The sequence below is a fragment of the Pempheris klunzingeri genome, chromosome 22 (genome assembly GCF_042242105.1).
Source record: "Pempheris klunzingeri isolate RE-2024b chromosome 22, fPemKlu1.hap1, whole genome shotgun sequence".
NCBI classification, from domain to species: Eukaryota; Metazoa; Chordata; class Actinopteri; order Acropomatiformes; family Pempheridae; genus Pempheris; species Pempheris klunzingeri.
Window position 1 is genome coordinate 3,307,177 of NC_092033.1, and position 24,376 is coordinate 3,331,552.

At 44.3% G+C, this 24,376-nt stretch overlaps 1 protein-coding gene and 28 non-coding genes across 29 annotated transcripts; 1 reads left to right on the plus strand and 28 right to left on the minus strand.

Annotated features, from left to right (window-relative positions):
• Window positions 1-1,271: 1,271 nt before the first annotated feature.
• mapk11 (mitogen-activated protein kinase 11) lies at window positions 1,272-13,370 on the minus strand. Its single transcript, XM_070854152.1, has 12 exons — window positions 13,258-13,370; window positions 5,673-5,802; window positions 5,499-5,557; window positions 5,146-5,257; window positions 4,282-4,311; window positions 3,534-3,581; window positions 3,342-3,456; window positions 3,167-3,238; window positions 2,758-2,837; window positions 2,414-2,492; window positions 2,056-2,229; window positions 1,272-1,441 (listed from the first exon to the last, which is right to left on the minus strand). Exons 1-12 carry the CDS (start codon window positions 13,368-13,370, stop codon window positions 1,368-1,370), a joined length of 1,086 nt encoding a protein of 361 aa, XP_070710253.1. The 3' UTR covers window positions 1,272-1,367.
• Window positions 13,371-15,454: 2,084 nt separating this feature from the next.
• On the minus strand, window positions 15,455-15,526 carry trnaq-cug (transfer RNA glutamine (anticodon CUG)). Its single transcript has one exon. It is a non-coding gene; the product is annotated as a tRNA-Gln (tRNA).
• Window positions 15,527-15,678: 152 nt separating this feature from the next.
• Window positions 15,679-15,761, minus strand: trnal-cag (transfer RNA leucine (anticodon CAG)). Its single transcript has one exon. It is a non-coding gene; the product is annotated as a tRNA-Leu (tRNA).
• A 226-nt stretch (window positions 15,762-15,987) lies between these two features.
• On the minus strand, window positions 15,988-16,059 carry trnaq-cug (transfer RNA glutamine (anticodon CUG)). The gene has a single exon. It is a non-coding gene; the product is annotated as a tRNA-Gln (tRNA).
• Window positions 16,060-16,211: 152 nt separating this feature from the next.
• trnal-cag (transfer RNA leucine (anticodon CAG)) lies at window positions 16,212-16,294 on the minus strand. Its single transcript has one exon. It is a non-coding gene; the product is annotated as a tRNA-Leu (tRNA).
• A 524-nt stretch (window positions 16,295-16,818) lies between these two features.
• trnal-cag (transfer RNA leucine (anticodon CAG)) lies at window positions 16,819-16,901 on the plus strand. The gene has a single exon. It is a non-coding gene; the product is annotated as a tRNA-Leu (tRNA).
• A 153-nt stretch (window positions 16,902-17,054) lies between these two features.
• On the minus strand, window positions 17,055-17,137 carry trnal-cag (transfer RNA leucine (anticodon CAG)). Its single transcript has one exon. It is a non-coding gene; the product is annotated as a tRNA-Leu (tRNA).
• A 438-nt stretch (window positions 17,138-17,575) lies between these two features.
• trnaq-cug (transfer RNA glutamine (anticodon CUG)) lies at window positions 17,576-17,647 on the minus strand. The gene has a single exon. It is a non-coding gene; the product is annotated as a tRNA-Gln (tRNA).
• Window positions 17,648-17,799: 152 nt separating this feature from the next.
• trnal-cag (transfer RNA leucine (anticodon CAG)) lies at window positions 17,800-17,882 on the minus strand. Its single transcript has one exon. It is a non-coding gene; the product is annotated as a tRNA-Leu (tRNA).
• Window positions 17,883-18,108: 226 nt separating this feature from the next.
• On the minus strand, window positions 18,109-18,180 carry trnaq-cug (transfer RNA glutamine (anticodon CUG)). The gene has a single exon. It is a non-coding gene; the product is annotated as a tRNA-Gln (tRNA).
• A 152-nt stretch (window positions 18,181-18,332) lies between these two features.
• Window positions 18,333-18,415, minus strand: trnal-cag (transfer RNA leucine (anticodon CAG)). The gene has a single exon. It is a non-coding gene; the product is annotated as a tRNA-Leu (tRNA).
• A 254-nt stretch (window positions 18,416-18,669) lies between these two features.
• On the minus strand, window positions 18,670-18,752 carry trnal-cag (transfer RNA leucine (anticodon CAG)). The gene has a single exon. It is a non-coding gene; the product is annotated as a tRNA-Leu (tRNA).
• Window positions 18,753-18,978: 226 nt separating this feature from the next.
• On the minus strand, window positions 18,979-19,050 carry trnaq-cug (transfer RNA glutamine (anticodon CUG)). Its single transcript has one exon. It is a non-coding gene; the product is annotated as a tRNA-Gln (tRNA).
• A 152-nt stretch (window positions 19,051-19,202) lies between these two features.
• On the minus strand, window positions 19,203-19,285 carry trnal-cag (transfer RNA leucine (anticodon CAG)). Its single transcript has one exon. It is a non-coding gene; the product is annotated as a tRNA-Leu (tRNA).
• Window positions 19,286-19,602: 317 nt separating this feature from the next.
• On the minus strand, window positions 19,603-19,674 carry trnaq-uug (transfer RNA glutamine (anticodon UUG)). Its single transcript has one exon. It is a non-coding gene; the product is annotated as a tRNA-Gln (tRNA).
• A 152-nt stretch (window positions 19,675-19,826) lies between these two features.
• On the minus strand, window positions 19,827-19,909 carry trnal-cag (transfer RNA leucine (anticodon CAG)). The gene has a single exon. It is a non-coding gene; the product is annotated as a tRNA-Leu (tRNA).
• Window positions 19,910-20,412: 503 nt separating this feature from the next.
• trnal-cag (transfer RNA leucine (anticodon CAG)) lies at window positions 20,413-20,495 on the minus strand. Its single transcript has one exon. It is a non-coding gene; the product is annotated as a tRNA-Leu (tRNA).
• A 226-nt stretch (window positions 20,496-20,721) lies between these two features.
• trnaq-cug (transfer RNA glutamine (anticodon CUG)) lies at window positions 20,722-20,793 on the minus strand. Its single transcript has one exon. It is a non-coding gene; the product is annotated as a tRNA-Gln (tRNA).
• Window positions 20,794-20,945: 152 nt separating this feature from the next.
• Window positions 20,946-21,028, minus strand: trnal-cag (transfer RNA leucine (anticodon CAG)). Its single transcript has one exon. It is a non-coding gene; the product is annotated as a tRNA-Leu (tRNA).
• Window positions 21,029-21,345: 317 nt separating this feature from the next.
• trnaq-cug (transfer RNA glutamine (anticodon CUG)) lies at window positions 21,346-21,417 on the minus strand. The gene has a single exon. It is a non-coding gene; the product is annotated as a tRNA-Gln (tRNA).
• Window positions 21,418-21,569: 152 nt separating this feature from the next.
• On the minus strand, window positions 21,570-21,652 carry trnal-cag (transfer RNA leucine (anticodon CAG)). Its single transcript has one exon. It is a non-coding gene; the product is annotated as a tRNA-Leu (tRNA).
• A 226-nt stretch (window positions 21,653-21,878) lies between these two features.
• Window positions 21,879-21,950, minus strand: trnaq-cug (transfer RNA glutamine (anticodon CUG)). Its single transcript has one exon. It is a non-coding gene; the product is annotated as a tRNA-Gln (tRNA).
• A 152-nt stretch (window positions 21,951-22,102) lies between these two features.
• trnal-cag (transfer RNA leucine (anticodon CAG)) lies at window positions 22,103-22,185 on the minus strand. Its single transcript has one exon. It is a non-coding gene; the product is annotated as a tRNA-Leu (tRNA).
• Window positions 22,186-22,698: 513 nt separating this feature from the next.
• On the minus strand, window positions 22,699-22,781 carry trnal-cag (transfer RNA leucine (anticodon CAG)). Its single transcript has one exon. It is a non-coding gene; the product is annotated as a tRNA-Leu (tRNA).
• Window positions 22,782-23,007: 226 nt separating this feature from the next.
• On the minus strand, window positions 23,008-23,079 carry trnaq-cug (transfer RNA glutamine (anticodon CUG)). The gene has a single exon. It is a non-coding gene; the product is annotated as a tRNA-Gln (tRNA).
• Window positions 23,080-23,231: 152 nt separating this feature from the next.
• On the minus strand, window positions 23,232-23,314 carry trnal-cag (transfer RNA leucine (anticodon CAG)). Its single transcript has one exon. It is a non-coding gene; the product is annotated as a tRNA-Leu (tRNA).
• A 317-nt stretch (window positions 23,315-23,631) lies between these two features.
• Window positions 23,632-23,703, minus strand: trnaq-cug (transfer RNA glutamine (anticodon CUG)). Its single transcript has one exon. It is a non-coding gene; the product is annotated as a tRNA-Gln (tRNA).
• Window positions 23,704-23,855: 152 nt separating this feature from the next.
• On the minus strand, window positions 23,856-23,938 carry trnal-cag (transfer RNA leucine (anticodon CAG)). The gene has a single exon. It is a non-coding gene; the product is annotated as a tRNA-Leu (tRNA).
• A 226-nt stretch (window positions 23,939-24,164) lies between these two features.
• Window positions 24,165-24,236, minus strand: trnaq-cug (transfer RNA glutamine (anticodon CUG)). Its single transcript has one exon. It is a non-coding gene; the product is annotated as a tRNA-Gln (tRNA).
• Between the last annotated feature and the right edge of the window lie 140 nt (window positions 24,237-24,376).

Below are 24,376 nucleotides of genomic sequence, written 5' to 3' on the forward strand. Positions count from 1 at the left end.
ACTTTGAGCGCATGCAGCTTGTACAATCATTACCTGTGAGGGCGTCCTTTAAGATGATTATGGTTATAGTAACGTTGCAATAAGCTATGAGCTGCAGCATTGCTAAAATAGCTACAATGGAGGTAAAAACATCCCCAATACTTTTATACTGTGGTCATTAATGAGTGAATTACAATTTGGATTGTTTTCTGTGTAGCATTATGAAAACTGAAAACATGGAGATCATTAAAGAGCTCCTATGAGAATCCTCAGCTTGGAGTGTTTGACCAGTCAATATATTATCATCCAGCAGGGTTACACACCCTCTGGGAACTGTTGCTAACAGTTTACAAAATGCCCGTAATCTTAATTAATGTAAACACAAAACCAGGGCTGTAAAAGACACAGCAGAGAACTATGGAGACCTGATGGAGCGCGGCCAAAGCCAGCAGGTGATCAGAAATCAAGACGTCAGCTGAAACTGTATATGAGAAGCGAGGTCACTCTGTAAACACAGACCTGCAACACAGTCACTCTGTTCCAGCTTTGGCATATATTAATTACTTTGCTAATTAATAGCACAGTTGGTGTTTACTATTCTGTAAGCAGGAGCAGATGATTTTCACTGTTTTTTGTTGTTTTTGTATTATTTCTTTCACCTTGCGGAAATGAAGAAGATAAAACAGGTTGAAAGTTGGTCACATTTCCTGGTGACGCCTCCCTCCGACCCTCAGGCTGGTTTTACAGCAGTGTGGCAGATGCCTTAAGCAGTCTTTATGGTTACAGTGCAGCACCAGTAATATTCTGTAATAATAAAATGCACAAAAATCATGCAGTAGTATGCAGGCTAAATGCGAAGCTGACGTGACGTGGCATTGCTGCAGGCCTTTAAACATGAATTCCGTATATGAAAGCCGTGACTGCTTATGACATTTGTCACGATGAGGGACCAGACGGCACTCTGTCGTTGCTTTGGAAATCCTAGTGTGCATTTTTTTTCCTTCCTTCGATACTTTTCTATCAGTTCCGTTTAAGTTGCTCCCTCGTATGAATCCTCACATCCTGTGCGATCCCTGACGTAGCCACATTGAGCGGTTCCTCATTTTACCCCCACCGAGCGGAAATCATAAGAGGAAGCAACTTTGTTGACTGGAAAGCTCCCTCTATAAGTTTCTGAAATACTCCCTGTGATTGCAATGTGTGCATCTGGCCCCGTGGAGACCTTGTTGCCCTGCTGCTCAAATAAACTCATGACAGGCAATCGAACACAGTCGCACTGAGCAGAGGGAATGCAGAGTTTTCATCAGTCGGCTTGCCACAGTCCTTCTCCTGCTCGCTGAGTACGTGGTCCTTCTTCAGGTAATGTTCGAGGCAGAGCAGAAAGAGGCTTACTGCTCCACCTGAAGGCTATCAGTCTTGCTGCCGGATGCTTTGAAGCTGCTCACCTCTTCGAATACCAACTCTATGCACATAAATGGGAGAGTATCATGGGAAAAGAAGACGTTAAAAGTGCTCATCATGGTTTGAACCACATAAAGAATATTTCAAACCTGCTTAAACTGTTTTATTGTCACAACAAAAGGTCATTTAAAATAAAAACCAATGAATCCTCACATTTTATTCTGTGCTACCATACTTGTGCTTGTTCAGCTTAGTGTACTGGTCTATCAGAGAAACTCAAAATTAGGAAGCAAACCAAGCATCCACCGTGACTCACATCAACTCAGGGCCTTTTCACAAACCATGAAACTCCCTGCTGAAATGAAGCGTAATCACATTCATGTTGTTATAGATGGCATTTCTAAATATCCATGCCCTAACACTTTGGTACGGTAGTCAGCATTCCTGCAACAAACATACAAGCTTAAACTCATCGTTGCATAATCCTAAAAGTTAAAAGCCCTGCAGCTTCGTTTGTGCACTTTAAAAATTGTGTGTAAGAGGAAGTCGGAGCATTTATTTGACATAAACACACATTTATTTAATGCTGTGGATCTGTTTTGTTGCTGTTTCCCATCAAGAACAATAGTGGAAATGAGTATTTATTAAACCAAACATTGTGTTCCTTTCCTTTACCTTTCCATTCTTCTAGAGTTCGGTCTTTACTCTCCAGTGTTTGATCATAAGGCGGGGCCTCTGGCTCGTCGTCTGGGTCGTGGTACTGTGAGAAGTAGGGGTGGGACAGAGCCTCGCTGGCCGAGATCCTCCCATCACAGTCCAGAACCAGCATACGCTTCAATAGATCGACAGCTGACCACAGACAGAAGCCAACAGAGGGGTGAAGGAGGGCTGGGATATAACCCAAGGTGCCAAAACTGTATAACTGAATTTCTAATTTGCAATATAGAGAAAGCAACTTGAACTTTAGCAGCCTCTCGAAAGCTCTCAATTGAATTTAAGGAGCTGATAATCTAATCTGCGGTGCATCACCCACCTAGCGGATTTGCTCCTCTGAAGATCTTTTCCAGGTCCTGTTGGGGCATGAAGGGCAGAGACTGGATGTACTTCTGCGCCTGCAAATACAGACCAGTATTTAACACATGGCATGTAACAATGTGGATCACTTGGTGTCAGACGTTTAGTGATCAATCACTCCAACACTCACGCATATTGACTATACAATCAGCAGCCATGTCAGTGGGATGACTAATCAATTACAAGAGGTTGCTTTCGTCAGTAGAAGCAACACAATGAGTTCATAACGGATTTGTTTTCACATTTCGTTTAATCAAAATCGCTCTTCCCAGTCATCCCTCTGTTCACTCCTCCCTCTCTCACATGTTCAGAGCAAATCTTCTTTAACAGCTCGGGTGTCGGAGTCCCAACAACCTCCATGATTCTCTTCAGCTGGTCGATATCTTAGTGCAGGGGGGGTTAAGGTTTGTGAAAGCCAACAGTTCTGGAAAGCAAGTCCCACAACATGAGTAAGATCAGTAAATCAAATTCATTTTAACTCTTCGCTCAGACACCGAAGACAACAATCTAGATAATTCAGCCTTTTGTGATCACTCCTTTTCATTCCCCACTTGTCTGTGCTGCCACACCTCCCCTTCAGAAAGGCCCAGAATTGTGATGCAAATCCACAAGAGCTCTGGTGTCCACAGGGCTCTTTAAAGAGGTAATGGAAGGCTAAGAGGGGAAAAAGCTGCAAATTGCAGTGGACTCTTGCCATGCTGATAAAGGATACAGTCAGTGCCAGGAAAAAGGACTTTTCCCTTCAGCAGCTCTCCCATAATGCATCCCACTGACCAAATATCAACTGGAAAAGACACACTAGAGGTTTGAATCATTTAATTAACATTTCATGAGTTTGCGTCAGAAAGAAAACCTTATTTAACGTCTTTTATTTGATGGCATCTCACCATTCTGATTGTAGTGCATCCAGTTCAGCATGATCTCTGGCGCTCGATACCAGCGAGTCGCAACGTACCCCGTCATCTCATCATCCGTCTGTCTAGCCAGTCCAAAGTCAAGGATCTGTGAAACAGGAAGTTCTTTGATTGATGGAGTTCATAGAGAAGGATTCGTAGGTTTCCACTGTAAGTCATTCTCACCCTCAGCTCGCAGTCCTCATTTACTGCCACGTTACTTGGCTTGAGGTCCTGGGAAAGATAGAAAAGCGAACAGATGAGTAGAATAAAGACGTATCTTCAGGGACATGGATGGATGTGAATATAAAACAGCAGGCACCACTCACACAGAGCATAGACATTACTCTCATAAGCACCGGTATTAACTGGTCACTCCTGTACTTTTAATGTCGCTGCACAACCTATTTTGAGTCTGGTATCCGACTGACGTTTCTATTTATAGCCAAAGATTAAATATTCACTCCTTCTGTCCAGGGAACTAGATTTTACCCAACTTTAACAACCTTGAAGAAGTTTTATCTACATTACGGCTGGATGCTCTTCTGTAAACTCATTTTTGTATTTAAGATTCAAAGTTGTTTGTCATCAAACTTTTTAAAAAAGCTAGAATCATTTTTTTAAAGACTGAAATACAGGGTTTAGGCCCTTAATATGCATGCTGTGCAGCAAAACAGTGTTTAGACCAAAGGAACTTTATCTGGTGAAGATCCCAGAGTTTGCCAAAAAACAAAAAGTTTTCCCATAAATGCCAAAATATCAGACTGAAGTGAATGAGATGACTTTTCCAACCTTAAAGCTTCTTTTGGGGAACTACAAGGAGAAAGCCGTACGTTTGGAGGTTAAAATTTTTATTTTCAACCAGGCAATTGGTGCTATGTTTTCTCAAACTTGATGGTCACAATAACAAGAAGAGCAAAGAGAAGGCACTCACTCTGTGGATCAATCCCGCTGAATGGATGTACTGTTCGACAGGCGGTGGGGTGGGGCAGGAGGATGGGGGAGGACAGAGGAGAGAGGAGAGAGGAGAGACAGGACATAAAGGGAGACAGGGGTCAACAGTGCAGCTCACCATGTTAGCCCCTGTCTAAAGGGAGACTGCTTTTGTCTGTCCCATGGTAACCAGGAAGGCTGAGCAGCCGGCCCTGCTGGCCGCTGGACTGATGCAGCGTTATCATGCAAGCTTTGGACAGAACCCATGAAGAATAACAGCATGTCAAACTCAATATAAACAAAAGGAGTGTTTGTGCAACATAGGCTGTGGATTGCTGACAGGCAGCATTCACTTTAAGCTTGATAGACCACAGTGATTCCCAACCAGGGGTGCAAATGAAGCTCAATGATTTGATTTAAAAAAATATATATATTCAGATATTGAGTGAGCTGTAACACCTAAACATTACATGATGCAGATAAGAAGGTGCATAAACTGGTTGGCAAGCGACCAGAGAGTCTAAACAGTTACCTGAAATCAATGGACTGATGGTTTAAATACTCAGCTAAGCATTATGGGAATAGTTTGCTTAAAAAATGGATAAATGGCTGAATTAGATAACTAAAAGAAATGCATTGATGTTTGAAAAACTAGACAATAAAAGTAATGGATAAATGATCCACTTCTGCCGCTCCAAGTTGGTAGAATGAAGGCAAACATGACCATAGCAACCTAAACACTGACTGATCAGTTGCACTGGCAGGGCTGGGAACCTGTGGTATGCTATCTGCATGCTAAAACATATATTATGCATGCTGCATTCAGTATGGCATACAGCAGGTGTTTCATCGTGCAGTTTATTACCTTGAGGCCGCGGAGAAGCTGATAAATTAAGAACTGCACGTGCTCGTCTGACAACCTCTGAAATTTAACGATGTTATTGAGGTCTGCGCCCATCAGGTTAGTCACCAGGTAGCTGGAAAAGTGGGAGAGTGTACGAGTGAATTGGGGGGTGTGGGGGATTGGGGGAGTTTCACTGTAGAGGAGAACATAGTGATGCTGCCATGGCAACCGTCAGACATCTCCGCAAGCCCATAATCCCCCGGGGTCGCCTCCACCAACACCACTCTGCCCTCTAATAACAGGATCTTTGCATTTTTGCTGAGGCGTGGACAGCTGTACATGTTGGAGTAAACATTACAGGGAGAAAGATTTACAGTTCATTGAAGTCCTCCAGCGCTGCAGCAGGTGTGAAGACGTCCAGCAGCCCTATTACCTGCAACGACAGAGAGAGAGAGAGAGAGAGAGAGGCGATCAGAGCTGATCAATGACAGAGCGGAAACATGCAGAGAGTCTGTCTGTCTGTGGGTATTTTTATAAGGAGCACTAACATTCTCGTGTTTCATGTGCTTGAGCAGCCGGAGTTCCCGGTAGGAGCGGCGGCTGTGGATCAGAGATTGAAAAGGCCTGGACAGCTTCTTCACTGCAACCTTCTGCCGCAAGACAACATCGTACGCCGAGCTGGAGAGAGAAAGCAGAGAGAAAGAGATATTAAAAACTTCCATCTCAACGTTATTCCATACACTTAAACTGTTTACCATCACCAGTGTCATTAATACGTTGGGGTGACTTCATAAAGCTGGGTATTTTCTAATCAAAGTCATAATGCTAATTAGACTGGGACCCAAATTGGATTTTAAATCGATAGGTTGACATTTTGGAAATACTGCTGTTGACTGTTGATAGTTAGCTTAGCTAGCTTAGAACCTTTAGAAAGAGCTAAACAGGCTGTTTTCCAATTTCCTGTCACGATGCAAAGCTAAACTCAGTGCTGCACATTATTTTTTTGGCAAAAAAAAAGAAAAACTGTCGTTTTCATGCTTCATTTTTGTTAAGAAACCATCACAAACAAGATACAATGTGCTCAGAGTTTGTATGACTTTTCAAGCATTTTCAAGGTCCCCAAACCAAAAATGTCTGCTCTCAAAGCCTTTATTATCCCTTCTATAACTGCATATATATATTATATATATATATTCCTTCATACCCATTGCAATCAATGTATTTGTCACTGTGTTTGCCAGCTGTTCATATTATCTGTGATTGTATGTTTTGACCAGTATCATTTAAAGCTTTATAGTCTTTATTTCCCATCATTCCCAAAATTTCAAACCTGATATCAGCTGATGATACTGAGAGTTTGCCTGTATATTAGTGATACATGACTGAGAGTTGGGGAAGAGAGAGAGACAGGCTGACGGAGACTAATGCAGACAGACACCGAAGGTGAAAGAGGATGTGGTGGAATCAAGAGAAGTGAGGATGTCAGATATAGTGAAAGTGCAGGGGTTCGTTTCATCTGCTCTTTTAAAATGTAAATGTCATTCCACATATCCGACGCTGCACCCTGCTGCTGCTGCTGCTGCCACTGCCTTTGCGGTGCCACTGTCTTTTCAGCGCTCAGAAAAACAATAAAAATATTACAGCCATCAGAGAGCAGAACAAACAAAACAGGAAGGAAACATGGTTGAGAATTGGGAAACGCTGCTCAGCACTGCAGAAGCACAGCAAGAAGCAAGAAGTGAAACACTGGAAAAGTCAAAGAAAGTCAGAGAGATCACTGAGAGGACCATCTATACTGCATATTTACATGTAAAACTGACTTGACACATGGTATAAAACTCTTTACTATTAGTTTATCTGAGTGTTTTCCGATCACTTGAAGGGGAAATCCCCCCTTACTAACGTGTGAAATTCTTCTGAATGTGTGATGTTCAGGGATTTCTCAGTAATGGCTCATACCATGGAAACCACAACCTGTTTTACTTAAGTGCTTAATAGAACATCTTGATCAACAATCTTTTTTGCGCAATATCTGCAGCAGAATACTGTTTGGCCTGGTGCATCCAGCTGTCAGTTTTAGATGAGGGTGGAGACAGTGACACAGTTTATGAAATGCAATATAGTGAGAATGTTTTTGACTGTGATAAAACAAAACTGCACACATAACACACCTGCATACTCAAAATAATTGCTGCACAGCACACTGATCTGCTTTATACTACTGTGGGTGCAATTACTGACTTTTCAGCGATGGATTTCTGCCTGCATGATGTTCAGTTTGAATGCAACTGTAGAAAAAAGCCTTCAAGCTACAAGAGGCATCCAAACAATGACAATAAGCAGAAACAGCAGTGGCTGCATCAGAACGATAACTATCCAGTATAGTGACCAATCAAATCCTCACACTACCTCCCACGCTACAGGTGAACAGGGTAAAAATGTTATGTTTAAATATGCAAATGAGCCATTGTTTTATTTTGATGACATTTTAGAGCCAAAGGAAATGTTGGATATCTTTTTATCACCCCAAGAATCAGAAAATACTGTCAGCAGCCATAAAAAACAGTTTTCACCATGTTTTTAGGAATAAAATGTTATATAAATCTGGCTATGAATAATATATGAACAAACCTCTCTGTAAAAACCTCCAGAATATAGAGAGGAATAAAACTGGGAAGTTAGTAGATGGAAAAAAAAACTCATTTTGAGAGAACAGCTCCTAAAAATATGAATTTAGTAGAAACCTAGAGGCGTCTCTATTGACAACCTGTAATAAAACAAACTGAAAGAGGACGGGATGTTACAGAAGTAAAATAGCCCAAAATTTCAAAACTGACCAGTGCATGAAAAAAACAATGGTTTTGCCTATAGTGTTTCATCAGAGATAGTTTGACATTTACCTTAATTTAGCATTAAGACTGAAAACAGTGTAAAAAGCATAAAAATGTTGCAGAATATTTTGTGGTACAGTGACTTCCTTGAGTGTCCAAGAAGAAGATGCCAAAAAGTGGCATTTCTCATCTAACTCAGAGGAAGAGCGAGAGAAAGTGTATTTACAATATCTGTCTAATCTCAATCACAATCTCGATCTCAGCGTGGCCCAAAGCAGGCTCAGAAATACAGCCTGCATTATGCAACCAGTTTCATAACCACATCTGTCTAAAATGTACCCAAACTATCCATGGAGGGAGCCTGTGTGAATTATGTAAACTCTAATTTCTTTTTTGAAAAACCTGCAAACATGCAGCTCACAGCAGGTATATGGTCACCTTGTGACAGAGTGGAAGTGTCTACCAACTGATGCGTGTCTCCTGTTTTCTCCACAGTATGAAGCCCACTGTAAATATTACTGTATCATTTCATGGAGGCCTATAATGCTCACATGCATGAGTAAACTACACTCTTGCACGGTTGAGTGCGTTCATGTGGCTCTCTGTCGTGTAATCACCCGCTGCCAGTCCGGATGTTCCTGCCGGGCTTCGTCCAGGACAGCAGCCAGTCTCCTCCGTCTCTGACATGAACCAGGCCTCACCGCATCACACATACCGTCCTCCCTGTCATCTTCCATACATGGGTCTGACTGTGCTGCTGTCAGCACACACGGCCCAGCACAGGCATTGATTTCTCCCCTCTTCTTTTGTCTTTTTTATATCCAAGCTCTTAATGCATCTCTGGTTTCAAAAAGGAAGAGGGGGAAGGGACAGCTAATATGTGAGAGGATTCAAGTCCACTGTTTATTCACAAAGTGCTCTTATGTACATTTTCTGATCTTATCAGTTAATGTGATTCATTCTGATTAAATCAAGGGATAAACCTATATGATTAGCATATATTTGAAATGGGGGGAAGGTACTGACTTGCAAATACTGAGAGAAAATTATAATTTTCTCCTCAGATTAATGTCTGCAGGGTTTGTTTCTTGCATTAAATACTGCACCAATTTATTGCATTTAAATTAATAAATGGACATTTTGGGAAACATGCTTGTTACGCTGAATATAAATGCTACAGTACAGCCAGCAGCTAGTTAGCATAGCTTAGCATGAATACTGGATATATATATCAGCATTTCTAGAGCTGGATAATAATATCATATTTCTTAATTTATACAAAACAGATTTGTGGTTTTACAGGGGTTATGTGTGAGATTATTTCTTGGCCAGATGCAGTTACTTCCAGAGGTTTTGTTTATTGTTGTTGGCCAGCTGCCTGTTTCCCCCCGTGTCCAGTCATTATGCTAAGCTACGCTAACTGGCTGTTAGCTGAACGGACAAACATCAAAGTGGTATTGATCTTCTGTTTTCCAATATGTCAAACTATCTCTGTATAGACTATATCATACACACACACACACACACACACACACACACACTCGCACTTCCAGCTACCCAAACAAGACCAGCAACAAATCAGAAGCCCAATCTGGTTTTCTGCTCGGTTTATCGTATCTCCAATCTACAATCAAACGATTTCAACAGGAGAAATTAAGCATGTCATGTTTTATTCATAGTTATCCAAATGAAAGGCTTCATGCCAAAGTCCTGGTTAGCTGAACAGATGTTACACACGCTGACATGAGATGAAAGCAGCCTCGATCAGCTTAGTGCTTATTCTCTCTTGATGTTCAGTCTCGGCTCGTCCGAAACCGGCCCTCTTTTTGTCTCAAGAAACAGAAGCAGAAATGAGAATATTCAGTGTGATTGAGGCTTTGACGGCCGGAAGCTGAGGAGACAGTGAGCGTGGATTAGGCTGGGGATATAACAGTGCTCAGTCCTCCAAACTTTTTGTCTCATGACTTATCAGAATTCAAGAAGCAGTGCATGTTAAATTATTAAATCAGCTTTGTACTTTCGATCCCCCGCTCTTTTATGTCTGTGCTTTGCAGCTCTAAAATCTCTGCATAGTCATTCCTTACTAGCTAATATACTCGCTTACACCTACTGTACCATCCTCTGTCTAAACTCTATTTCTGTGTCTTTCAGTTCCCCCTCTCCCATGGGCGATGGGGGTATAAGTTCTTCAGCTCTAGCTATAATGGATTATAAGAGCTTGTCGGATCCTTGACCTCATGCCTGCAGTCTCAAGTGGTTTTAGTGAGAGACCAAGGCTCTATTTGAGATAAATGATGAGAGCTGTTTTACTGTGCATCTCAAGTGGTAGATTGTGGAACCATCCTACCCTCCCTCCCAACATCACACATACACACACACACACACACACACACACACACATGTTGTAGTCTAAACCCCCATCCCCCAGATGCTAATCAAGTCTTGCCATGAGAAAGTCGCTGACAATGGCTGGAGATGGAAATTAAAATGCAGGGCAATGCTGGGTGGTGTGTGGAGGAATGTTCTTTGTGTGTGTGTGTAGTTTAAGAAAGAGTTTTAGTAATGGGATTTCAGTTCACGTATGTATTCTCTATATGATGCCTTGTCTTGGGCTGCCAATCCTCTAATCTTAACTTTCAAGACCTTCTGATAATTCCAACCAAACCAGACACAAAACACATCTTCCTGTGTGGCGGGAAACGGCTTCCAGACACCAACAATTTAGAGCAGTAATCCGAAACAGAGGTCAATGGAAAGATTGTGGAGTAGCTTGAGTTTACATCCGTGTATGTCCAGACCAAGAAAAAGTTTCATCAACTCAGCATCCAACCAAATGAGAGTTCACAACCTCCCTTCCTGCTCCTAAGTTACAGCATTAAATAACATCCAGAAAAGTGTTTTTGCGAAACATTTTGTTGCCACGGTGAAACTGACCTTTGACCTTTTGGACATAAAGTGTCACCACTCCATCATTTCATCCGATTAAACACTTGAGTGTGAATTCTTGAGTTATGGCCATAAATGTGTGAGGTCACACTGTGACCATCAAAATCAGTTTCGCCAGCGCTGAGGGATAAAAACATCCACATATTTAGTAACACCTGAACATTATACACTTCAATATAATCAACTATGTTAAAAACACAAGTTAAAATGGACACCTTTAGAATATGGCAGGTGGGGAAAAATAGAAAGCTCAGACTGATCACTGGTGGTGTATACACCGACCACGCTCATTAAAATAGTCCTATTTATATTCCCATTATAAAGTCCTAGAAAGAGGTATTCAGAGCAATAGATGGATATGAGAAAATTGTATTACAAAGAACTCTGGATCACAACTTTAGAGATCATGAATAATAAATACAAACACCACAATGTTCAGGGCAACATTTTCCCCGTAAACAAAGACGAGATTCCTGTGCCATTGAACGGAGGCTTTGATAACATGCACGACATGCATTTGCAAGCATGAGTGTCCAAAAATCAAATGAGGGCGCCTGAAACAGCTGAAAGCAAAGTCATGATCCAGCTCTCTAAATTTTCACTCGTGTGCTATTCTGAGCAGAGCTTTAAAGCCGCCTAGATGTTTATGCACAAAACACTCCTGGGGGAGCCTGAATCATACAGCGGAGCTCCAATGGAGAAGCACATCCCATCTCCTGTGATTTCAGAAAGTGTCTTAATTAACGTCTGACTTGACAGGAAGTCAGCTGTTGCAATATAGCCTCCTTTCTGAGGACGCACATAATGGCAAGAAGGGGTGTGGCTAAACGGGCCAGGATATGAGCTCTGTATCGTTTTCATGCTCGGATGAAGTCCTGCAATGTGGTGGGAGAGTGATCCTATTCCACAACCACCGCCTCTCCTACACTTCTGGGACAAAGACTGTCTGACGAAGTGAGGATAAGATGCAGTGCACTCAGCTAGGAGCCAAAATTGTAAGTGGCAGTTAGGGAAATGTATTCGCCTACATTAAGAGAGCCCAAACAAAGAATGATTTATCAAGATTTAACAGCCAACTCCACACTGTCTCCTAAACAGCACAGAGTTAGCGCTCCATCTGGAGATATTTGGATTCACTGACATTAAATCTTCTGCCTCTTTCATGCTTTTGCTACAAAGCATCACAGGATTTGGACTTAGACTTGCAGGATTTAGGGAAATTTCCACAAATTTTGATGTTTCTCCTTGCAGTCTGGGCAGGCTTAGTGGGGTTATGCTTCAGTTGGGGTGTTGTCGACTCGAGGGCAAAGGCGGTGCAGGTGGGCCATTTCAACTGGAAGATAATATAAATGCAGAGAGAGTTTCCCTTTTCTTGCAAAGCTTTGTAAAAATAGTTTGGGGTTCTGTGGAAGATTTTCAGAGCAGTCTTAACAGTTACTTCTCACTGCCATCGACGTGCTGCCAACATGCAAGGTTGTGTGAAAAAGCTTTAACATCTTCATCTTGTCTCTCCCACAAGGAACAGCCACAAAAAAAAAAAAACTCCACTCCATCCTCTTTTCCTTAGGTGTCAGCCTGCTATTACAGCTTAATTAATATTGACTGTCGGAGGTGGTTATCGCCATGACACATCGCCATGGCAACGGGATCCCACCAGCTGAGCAAATGCATGTTGAGAGGCTGGAAATGTCTGCATTCAACAAACACACAGAGGGGCATGCAGAGAGGAGGGCGGGTGTGCAGGTGTGTGATGGGAATATGTTAAATCATCATGCATGCACCTCCTGCAGGGCTTCAAAGTGTCGGGCTTGCACTGTGCTCCCTTTCCAGATGTGGCATGCATCAAGGTCCCACCACAGCAGCCTCTGCAGAGTTCCCCCTCATATCTAGTGTATAGAAACTGTGTGTGTGTGTGTGTGTGTGTGTGTGTGTGTGTGTGTGTATGTGTGTGTGGGGGGTGGGGGGGTGGGGGGATTATTTGGGAAATTCCTGTGCTGATGCTGTCTCATTAATTCCCCTCCACACGTATAGAGCAGCAGACAGTGAGCTGTGAGATATAAACAAGTCTCTCTATACATCTGACAACGATGCACATACAGAAACATCATCCATCTGCATACTGAAACATAAAAGTAATACAGTTATCTCCTGTTTATCTCATTGAATGTCAATCCTGCAGACAACAATATAATCCTGACCAGTTTCCACAGGCACAGCCTACATGAACTCATGGCTATGCTGATGCATCATGACCAATATACGGTAAATGTTGTGGCGGTGCAGCCTCGCCCCTCCAGCCGCTCCACACACACACACACACACACACACACACACACACACACACACACACACTCACCACACCGAGCCGTAAGCTCCGGAGCCCACCGGCGTCAGGTTCTGGTACCGCTCCGGGACCTCCCACACGGTCTTGTTCAGCTCCTGCCGGTAAAATCCTGGCCTGGCGGACATTTCTCCGAGCCGGCTGCAGATCAGACAGGGGAGAGCGAACCGGGAGAGGAGGGAGAGGTGGAAATAAGAGGAGGAGGAGGAGGAGGAGAAGGAGGAGGAGGACGGTGGATGGGAGCCGCCGTCTGCTGCCTGAACCGAGCTGCTGAAGCAACACACACACACACCAGAGAGCTCTCTCTCTCTCTCTCTCTCTCTCTGCCCCCACCCCCCCACTCAGACATATCATTTATGACAGAAATAACAAAAATAGAACATAATATTATTATATTGCATAACAGTGCATTAAATTATAGTATATTCTGTTGCATTATATTGCATTACATCGTATGAGGGTGTATTATGTTATACACTATTCTAATTGCACTATTTTTGTATGAACATACATAACATCTATAATGAGTGATCCACGTGACATTTCATTAATTGATGATGGTTAAAAAAATGCTGTTCATATAAAATATTGATGTAAAAATACAAATTTATGGAGCTTTTTGTATTGAAATAATAAATTCAAGGCTCTAATCTTAAATGGTAAATAGTCTGCATTTGTTATCTTGCAGCATGTAACATAAATAAGTGGATGAAATGTATTCAGGAAATATAACAACAAAGGCTAAGACACAAGATTCAGACTGAGGAGAATCAGCAGAAAGACATCATTGTGCAGGGAGCTGATGATGAATGCATAACAAAGCTAAAGTGTAAGCACATTGCTGTCATCTGGTGGTTCACATCTGCTAGTGCCAGAGGTGTGCAAAAACAGCAGCAATCACAGATATGCAGCATAAATAAAAAATACCATGTGTAAGCCTATAAGGCAGGTGAATGTAGAAGTGACAAAGCTGCATTCAGAGTAAGTTATTAATCATTTACAGGAAAAAATTACATGCAATAATCCTCCTTTGCAGAGCGTCCCAGTCTGTTTTGTCTCAGTCTTGTCTCAGTCCTATCATCCATAAAGATGGAGGTTCCCACCTGCTGGAAACACGCCATTTTGTCTAGGCGAGGGGCGTAAGAACATAATGCAAAAAGCACGCTACAGTCAGAATTCAGCACTTTGCTAATGCTAATTCAGCATTTTTAAGCTTTTGGCCAATACAACACGGCGGTCAGTGTGCGTAATATCTCTCTGGTTGGTGTCCAGTGATTCGTCCTCAAGTCAAGTCTGACGTCTGCTACGCTGACCTAAAAGGTGCTAAAGGTGAACATGATGATGCCGAAGCACAGGAACAGGTAAGTTAGACATCTACCTGCTATCTGCTTAAATGTTCAACAAATTGCCAGTAGAGCTAAGAACCGAGACACAAATCTAAGCTAACTAATACCATTGCTTCAAATTCATTTTCTTTTAAATCTGCTTTACTTCTTAGTTGTGTTTTGTTTTTTATTCTGTGTGTTGTTTAGCTAACATTAGCTAGCTAAACAGCTTGGCTTAGCCTGTTTAGCTAGCTAATGTTAGCTAGTTAGCAACTCCCATAACACATAGCATAATAATTGCTCTTTCACACACACACACACACACACACACACACACACACACACACACACACACACACAGTCCTCATGTCTTTCTCCCTCCCATTCTTTACATGAGTAGTTCATTTATGCAAACCACAATCATTAAAAAAAATACACCCAGAGTAAAAACATTAAGTGTAATTATTGTAGATTTACAAATAATCCAAGTTATGCTTCTACCAAACAGAGTGTATAGTAATGAGGTGACCGCTGAGTCATCAACCTGTATAGACCACATTTATACCAATGATCTTTAGCAATTGGTTGCATGCCTCCAGGGGAGACTGCGACCTGAACACAGTGCCTTAGACCACTTGGCCATCCTGACTGAAAAAGACCCAACTTTAACAACATTCTGGCCCTTTGACCAGGAGTATTGTCATTGAAAGCTCATTAATACGTTGAGTAGAAAACAGAACTCAAATTGTGCATTCACAGACCAGTTAACTTGTCCTGAAGACTGGAATAGAGAAGTTTCAGCCAGGTTTGACAAGTGGTCCTAGACTTAGTTTGACTGGCACGTGAAACTCCAAGTGGGAAGGAATTTGTTATCCCCTTTTAAAACCAGGTTCCACCAAGGTTTGAACTCGGATCGCTGGATTCAGAGTCCAGAGTGCTAACCATTACACCATGGAACCCCCGGCATATGTCACATGACTGTTGTGGAACACAACCGTGAATGCCCAGATGATGAACTAGAAGGCATGACTGTGGCCTAAAAGCAACAGAACGCCTACTTGTCTTTCTGAATGTAGTGCTAAAGGCAAAGCTTCCGGCGCAAAGCTGCACTTGTCAGGAGTGGGATTTGAACCCACGCCTCCAGGGGAGACTGCGACCTGAACGCAGCGCCTTAGACCGCTCGGCCATCCTGACTCAAAAAGCCCCACCTTTAACAACGTTCTGGCGCTTTGACCAGGAGTATTGTGATTGAAAGCTGATTAATATGGTGAGTAGAAAACACAACTCAAACTGTGCATTCACAGACCAGTTGACTGGAACTAGAGAAGTTGCAGCCAGGTTTGACAAGTGGCCCTCGACTTGGTTTGACTGGCACGTGAAACTCCAAGTGGGAAGGAATTTGTTATCCCCTTTTAAAACCAGGTTCCACCGAGATTTGAACTCGGATCGCTGGATTCAGAGTCCAGAGTGCTAACCATTACACCATGGAACCCCCGGCATATGTCACATGACTGTTGTGGAACACAACCGTGAATGCCCAGATGATGAACTAGAAGGCATGACTGTGGCCTAAAAGCAACAGAACGCCTACTTGTCTTTCTGAATGTAGTGCTAAAGGCAAAGCTTCCGGCGCAAAGCTGCACTTGTCAGGAGTGGGATTTGAACCCACGCCTCCAGGGGAGACTGCGACCTGAACGCAGCGCCTTAGACCGCTCGGCCATCCTGACTCAAAAAGCCCCACCTTTAACAACGTTCTGGCGCTTTGACCAGGAGTATTGTGATTGAAAGCTGATTAATATGGTGAGTAGAAAACACAACTCAAACTGTGCATTCACAGACCAGTTGACTGGAATTAGAGAAGTTGCAGCCAGGTTTGACAAGTGGCCCTCGACTTGGTTTGACTGGCACGTGAAACTCCAAGTGGGAAGGAATTTGTTAACCCCTTTTAAAACCAGGTTCCTTCCCACTTAAAGCATGGAGCTTCACATGACAGTGAAATTAAGCCTAGGGTCACTCGTCCAACCTGGCTTAAAGTTAATCTGCTAACAATGCAGAATAGTCTATAGATGCACAGTTTGAGGTCTGATTCCTACTCACCATATCAATGAGGTTTCAATCACAATACTCCTGGTCAAAGGGCCACAACGTTGTGGGGGATGGTGGAACACTTATAGTGTACTACATGAAGACATCTTGGAGGTCCTCTGTCATGATATTTCTTGAATTTTCCATTAAAGGTGGGTCTTTTTGAGTCAGGATGGCCGAGCGGTCTAAGGCGCTGCGTTCAGGTCGCAGTCTCCCCTGGAGGCGTGGGTTCAAATCCCACTCCTGACAAGTGCAGCTTTGCGCCGGAAGCTTTGCCTTTAGCACCACATTAGGAAAGACAAGTAGGCGTTCTGTTGCTTTTAGGCCTTTTTAGGCCTTTTTAGGCCACTTGTCTTTCTGAATGTAGTGCTAAAGGCAAAGCTTCCGGCGCAAAGCTGCACTTGTCAGGAGTGGGATTTGAACCCACGCCTCCAGGGGAGACTGCGACCTGAACGCAGCGCCTTAGACCGCTCGGCCATCCTGACTGAAAAAGCCCCACCTTTAACAACGTTCTGGCGCTTTGACCAGGAGTATTGTGATTGAAAGCTGATTAATATGGTGAGTAGAAAACACAACTCAAACTGTGCATTCACAGACCAGTTGACTGGAATTAGAGAAGTTGCAGCCAGGTTTGACAAGTGGCCCTCGACTTGGTTTGACTGGCACGTGAAACTCCAAGTGGGAAGGAATTTGTTATCCCCTTTTAAAACCAGGTTCCACCGAGATTTGAACTCGGATCGCTGGATTGTGATTGAAAGCTGATTAATATGGTGAGTAGAAAACACAACTCAAACTGTGCATTCACAGACCAGTTGACTGGAATTAGAGAAGTTGCAGCCAGGTTTGACAAGTGGCCCTCGACTTGGTTTGACTGGCACGTGAAACTCCAAGTGGGAAGGAATTTGTTATCCCCTTTTAAAACCAGGTTCCACCGAGATTTGAACTCGGATCGCTGGATTCAGAGTCCAGAGTGCTAACCATTACACCATGGAACCCCCGGCATATGTCACATGACTGTTGTGGAACACAACCGTGAATGCCCAGATGATGAACTAGAAGGCATGACTGTGGCCTAAAAGCAACAGAACGCCTACTTGTCTTTCTGAATGTAGTGCTAAAGGCAAAGCTTCCGGCGCAAAGCTGCACTTGTCAGGAGTGGGATTTGAACCCACGCCTCCAGGGGAGACTGCGACCTGAACGCAGCGCCTTAGACCGCTCGGCCATCCTGACTGAAAAAGCCCCACCTTTAACAACGTTCTGGCGCTTTGACCAGGAGTATTGTGATTGAAAGCTGATTAATATGGTGAGTAGAAAACACAACGCAAACTGTGCATTCACAGACCAGTTGACTGGAATTAGAGAAGTTGCAGCCAGGTTTGACAAGTGGCCCTCGACTTGGTTTGACTGGCACGTGAAACTCCAAGTGGGAAGGAATTTGTTATCCCCTTTTAAAACCAGGTTCCACCGAGATTTGAACTCGGATCGCTGGATTCAGAGTCCAGAGTGCTAACCATTACACCATGGAACCCCCGGCATATGTCACATGACTGTTGTGGAACACAACCGTGAATGCCCAGATGATGAACTAGAAGGCATGACTGTGGCCTAAAAGCAACAGAACGCCTACTTGTCTTTCTGAATGTAGTGCTAAAGGCAAAGCTTCCGGCGCAAAGCTGCACTTGTCAGGAGTGGGATTTGAACCCACGCCTCCAGGGGAGACTGCGACCTGAACGCAGCGCCTTAGACCGCTCGGCCATCCTGACTCAAAAAGCCCCACCTTTAACAACGTTCTGGCGCTTTGACCAGGAGTATTGTGATTGAAAGCTGATTAATATGGTGAGTGCTAACCATTACACCATGGAACCCCCGGCATATGTCACACCACTGTTGTGGAACAGAACCGTGAATGCCCAGATGAGGAACTAGAAGGCATGACTGTGGCCTAAAAGCAACAGAACACCTACTTGTCTTTCTTAATGTAGTGCTAAAGGCAAAGCTTCCGGCGCAAAGCTGCACTTGTCAGGAGTGGGATTTGAACCCACGCCTCCAGGGGAGACTGCGACCTGAACGCAGCGCCTTAGACCGCTCGGCCATCCAGACTAAAAAAGACCCACCTTTAACAACGTTCTGGCCCTTTGACCAGGAGTATTGTGATTGAAAGCTGATTAATATGGTGAGTAGAAAACACAACTCAAACTGTGCATTCACAGACCAGTTGACTGGAATTAGAGAAGTTGCAGCCAGGTTTGACAAGTGGCCCTCGACTTGGTTTGACTGGCACGTGAAACTCCAAGTGGGAAGGAATTTGTTATCCCCTTTTAAAACCAGGTTCCACCGAGATTTGAACTCGGATCGCTGGATTCAGAGTCCAGAGTGCTAACCATTACACCATGGAACCCCCGGCATATGTCACATGACTGTTGTGGAACACAACCGTGAATGCCCAGATGATGAACTAGAAGGCCTGACTGTGGCCTAAAAGCAACAGAACGCCTACTTGTCTTTCTGAATGTAGTGCTAAAGGCAAAGCTTCCGGCGCAAAGCTGCACTTGTCAGGAGTGGGATTTGAACCCACGCCTCCAGGGGAGACTGCGACCTGAACGCAGCGCCTTAGACCGCTCGGCCATCCTGACTCAAAAAGACCCACCTTTAATGGAAAATTCAAGAAATATCATGACAGAGGACCTCCAAGATGTCTTCATGTAGTACACTATAAGTGTTCCACCATGCCACACAACGTTGTGGCCCTTTGACCAGGAGTATTGTGATTGAAACCTCATTGATATGGTGGGTAGGAATCAGACCTCAAACTGTGCATCTATAGACTATTCTGCATTGTTAGCAGATTAACTTTAAGCCAGGTTGGACGAGTGACCCTAGGCTTAATTTCACTGTCATGTGAAGCTCCATGCTTTAAGTGGGAAGGAATTTGTTATCTCCTTTTAAAACCAGGTTCCACCGAGATTTGAACTCGGATCACTGGATTCAAAGTCCAGAGTGCTCACCATTACACCATGGAACCCCCGGCATATGTCACACGACTGTTGTGGAACACAACCGTGAATGCCCAGATGATGAACTAGAAGACCTGACTGAGGCCTAAAAGCAACAGAACGCCTACTTGTCTTTCCTAATGTGGTGCTAAAGGCAAAGCTTCCGGCGCAAAGCTGCACTTGTCAGGAGTGGGATTTGAACCCACGCCTCCAGGGGAGACTGCGACCTGAACGCAGCGCCTTAGACCGCTCGGCCATCCTGACTCAAAAAGACCCACCTTTAATGGAAAATTCAAGAAATAGGACCTCCAAGATGTCTTCATGTAGTACACTATAAGTGTTCCACCATCCCCCACAACGTTGTGGCCCTTTGACCAGGAGTATTGTGATTGAAACCTCATTGATATGGTGAGTAGGAATCAGACCTCAAACTGTGCATCTATAGACTATTTTGCATTGTTAGCAGTTTAACTTTAAGCCAGGTTGGACGAGTGACCCTAGGCCCTCCAAGTGGGAAGGAATTTGTTATCCCCTTTTAAAACCAGGTTCCACCGAGATTTGAAATCGGATCGCTGTATTCAGAGTCCAGAGTGCTAACCATTACACCATGGAACCCCCGGCATATGTCACACCACTGTTGTGGAACACAACCGTGAATGCCCAGATGAGGAACTAGAAGGCATGACTGTGGCCTAAAAGCAACAGAACGCCTACTTGTCTTTCTTAATGTAGTGCTAAAGGCAAAGCTTCCAGCGCAAAGCTGCACTTGTCAGGAGTGGGATTTGAACCCACGCCTCCAGGGGAGACTGCGACCTGAACGCAGCGCCTTAGACCGCTCGGCCATCCAGACTGAAAAAGACCCACCTTTAACAACGTTCTGGCCCTTTGACCAGGAGTATTGTGACTGAAAGCTGATTAATATGGTGAGTAGAAAACACAACTCAAACTGTGCATTCACAGACCAGTTGACTGGAATTAGAGAAGTTGCAGCCAGGTTTGACAAGTGGCCCTAGACTTGGTTTGACTGGCACGTGAAACTCCAAGTGGGAAGGAATTTGTTATCCCCTTTTAAAACCAGGTTCCACTGAGATTTGAACTCGGATCGCTGGATTCAGAGTCCAGAGTGCTAACCATTACACCATGGAACCCCCGGCATATGTCACACGACTGTTGTGGAACACAACCGTGAATGCCCAGATGATGAACTAGAAGGCATGACTGTGGCCTAAAAGCAACAGAACGCCGATTTGTCTTTCTGAATGTAGTGCTAAAGGCAAAGCTTCCGGCGCAAAGCTGCACTTGTCAGGAGTGGGATTTGAACCCACGCCTCCAGGGGAGACTGCGACCTGAACGCAGCGCCTTAGACCGCTCGGCCATCCTGACCCAAAAAGACCCACCTTTAATGGAAAATTCAAGAAATATCATGACAGAGGACCTCCAAGATGTCTTCATGTAGTACACTATAAGTGTTCCACCATCCCACACAACGTTGTGGCCCTTTGACCAGGAGTATTGTGATTGAAACCTCATTGATATGGTGGGTAGGAATCAGACCTCAAACTGTGCATCTATAGACTATTTTGCATTGTTAGCAGTTTAACTTTAAGCCAGCTTGGACGAGTGACCCTAGGCTTAATTTCACTGTCATGTGAAGCTCCATGCTTTAAGTGGGAAGGAATTTGTTATCCCCTTTTAAAACCAGGTTCCACCGAGATTTGAACTCGGATCGCTGGATTCAGAGTCCAGAGTGCTAACCATTACACCATGGAACCCCCGGCATATGTCACACGACTGTTGTGGAACACAACCGTGAATGCCCAGATGATGAACTAGAAGACCTGACTGAGGCCTAAAAGCAACAGAACGCCTGCTTGTCTTTCCTAATGTGGTGCTAAAGGCAAAGCTTCCAGCACAAAGCTGCTCTTGTCAGGAGTGGGATTTGAACCCACGCCTCCAGGGGAGACTGCGACCTGAACGCAGCGCCTTAGACCGCTCGGCCATCCTGACTGAAAAAGACCCACCTTTAACAACGTTCTGGCCCTTTGACCAGGAGTAGTGTGATTGAAAGCTGATTAATATGGTGAGTAGAAAACACAACTCAAACTGTGCATTCACAGACCAGTTGACTGGAATTAGAGAAGTTGCAGCCAGGTTTGACAAGTGGCCCTAGACTTGATTTGACTGGCACGTGAAACTCCAAGTGGGAAGGAATTTGTTATCCCCTTTTAAAACCAGGTTCCACCGAGATTTGAACTCAGATCGCAGGATTCAGAGTCCAGAGTGCTAACCATTACACCATGGAACCCCCGGCATATGTTACACGACTGTTGTGGAACACAACCGTGAATGCCCAGATGATGAACTAGAAGACCTGACTGAGGCCTAAAAGCAACAGAACGCCTACTTGTCTTTCCTAATGTGGTGCTAAAGGCAAAGCTTCCGGCACAAAGCTGCTCTTGTCAGGAGTGGGATTTGAACCCACGCCTCCAGGGGAGACTGCGACCTGAACGCAGCGCCTTAGACCGCTCGGCCATCCTGACCCAAAAAGACCCACCTTTAATGGAAAATTCAAGAAATATCTTGACAGAGGACCTCCAAGATGTCTTCGTGTAGTACACTATAAGTGTTCCACCATCCCACACAACGTTGTGGCCCTTTGAACAGGAGTATTGTGATTGAAACCTCATTGATATGGTGGGTAGGAATCAGACCTCAAACTGTGCATCTATAGACTATTTTGCATTGTTAGCAGTTTAACTTTAAGCCAGGTTGGACGAGTGACCCTAGGCCCTCCAAGTGGGAAGGAATTTGTTATCCCCTTTTAAAACCAGGTTCCACCGAGATTTGAAATCGGATCGCTGTATTCAGAGTCCAGAGTGCTAACCATTACACCATGGAACCCCCGGCATATGTCACACGACTGTTGTGGAACACAACCGTGAATGCCCAGATGATGAACTAGAAGACCTGACTGAGGCCTAAAAGCAACAGAACGCCTGCTTGTCTTTCCTAATGTGGTGCTAAAGGCAAAGCTTCCAGCACAAAGCTGCTCTTGTCAGGAGTGGGATTTGAACCCACGCCTCCAGGGGAGACTGCGACCTGAACGCAGCGCCTTAGACCGCTCGGCCATCCAGACTGAAAAAGACCCACCTTTAACAACGTTCTGGCCCTTTGACCAGGAGTATTGTGACTGAAAGCTGATTAATATGGTGAGTAGAAAACACAACTCAAACTGTGCATTCACAGACCAGTTGACTGGAATTAGAGAAGTTGCAGCCAGGTTTGACAAGTGGCCCTAGACTTGGTTTGACTGGCACGTGAAACTCCAAGTGGGAAGGAATTTGTTATCCCCTTTTAAAACCAGGTTCCACTGAGATTTGAACTCGGATCGCTGGATTCAGAGTCCAGAGTGCTAACCATTACACGATGGAACCCCCGGCATATGTCACACGACTGTTGTGGAACACAACCGTGAATGCCCAGATGATGAACTAGAAGGCATGACTGTGGCCTAAAAGCAACAGAACGCCTATTTGTCTTTCTGAATGTAGTGCTAAAGGCAAAGCTTCCGGCGCAAAGCTGCACTTGTCAGGAGTGGGATTTGAACCCACGCCTCCAGGGGAGACTGCGACCTGAACGCAGCACCTTAGACCGCTCGGCCATCCTGACCCAAAAAGACCCACCTTTAATGGAAAATTCAAGAAATATCATGACAGAGGACCTCCAAGATGTCTTCATGTAGTACACTATAAGTGTTCCACCATCCCACACAACGTTGTGGCCCTTTGACCAGGAGTATTGTGATTGAAACCTCATTGATATGGTGGGTAGGAATCAGACCTCAAACTGTGCATCTATAGACTATTTTGCATTGTTAGCAGTTTAACTTTAAGCCAGCTTGGACGAGTGACCCTAGGCTTAATTTCACTGTCATGTGAAGCTCCATGCTTTAAGTGGGAAGGAATTTGTTATCCCCTTTTAAAACCAGGTTCCACCGAGATTTGAACTCGGATCGCTGGATTCAGAGTCCAGAGTGCTAACCATTACACCATGGAACCCCCGGCATATGTCACACGACTGTTGTGGAACACAACCGTGAATGCCCAGATGATGAACTAGAAGACCTGACTGAGGCCTAAAAGCAACAGAACGCCTGCTTGTCTTTCCTAATGTGGTGCTAAAGGCAAAGCTTCCAGCACAAAGCTGCTCTTGTCAGGAGTGGGATTTGAACCCACGCCTCCAGGGGAGACTGCGACCTGAACGCAGCGCCTTAGACCGCTCGGCCATCCTGACTGAAAAAGACCCACCTTTAACAACGTTCTGGCCCTTTGACCAGGAGTATTGTGATTGAAAGCTGATTAATATGGTGAGTAGAAAACACAACTCAAACTGTGCATTCACAGACCAGTTGACTGGAATTAGAGAAGTTGCAGCCAGGTTTGACAAGTGGCCCTAGACTTGATTTGACTGGCACGTGAAACTCCAAGTGGGAAGGAATTTGTTATCCCCTTTTAAAACCAGGTTCCACCGAGATTTGAACTCAGATCGCAGGATTCAGAGTCCAGAGTGCTAACCATTACACCATGGAACCCCCGGCATATGTTACACGACTGTTGTGGAACACAACCGTGAATGCCCAGATGATGAACTAGAAGACCTGACTGAGGCCTAAAAGCAACAGAACGCCTACTTGTCTTTCCTAATGTGGTGCTAAAGGCAAAGCTTCCGGCA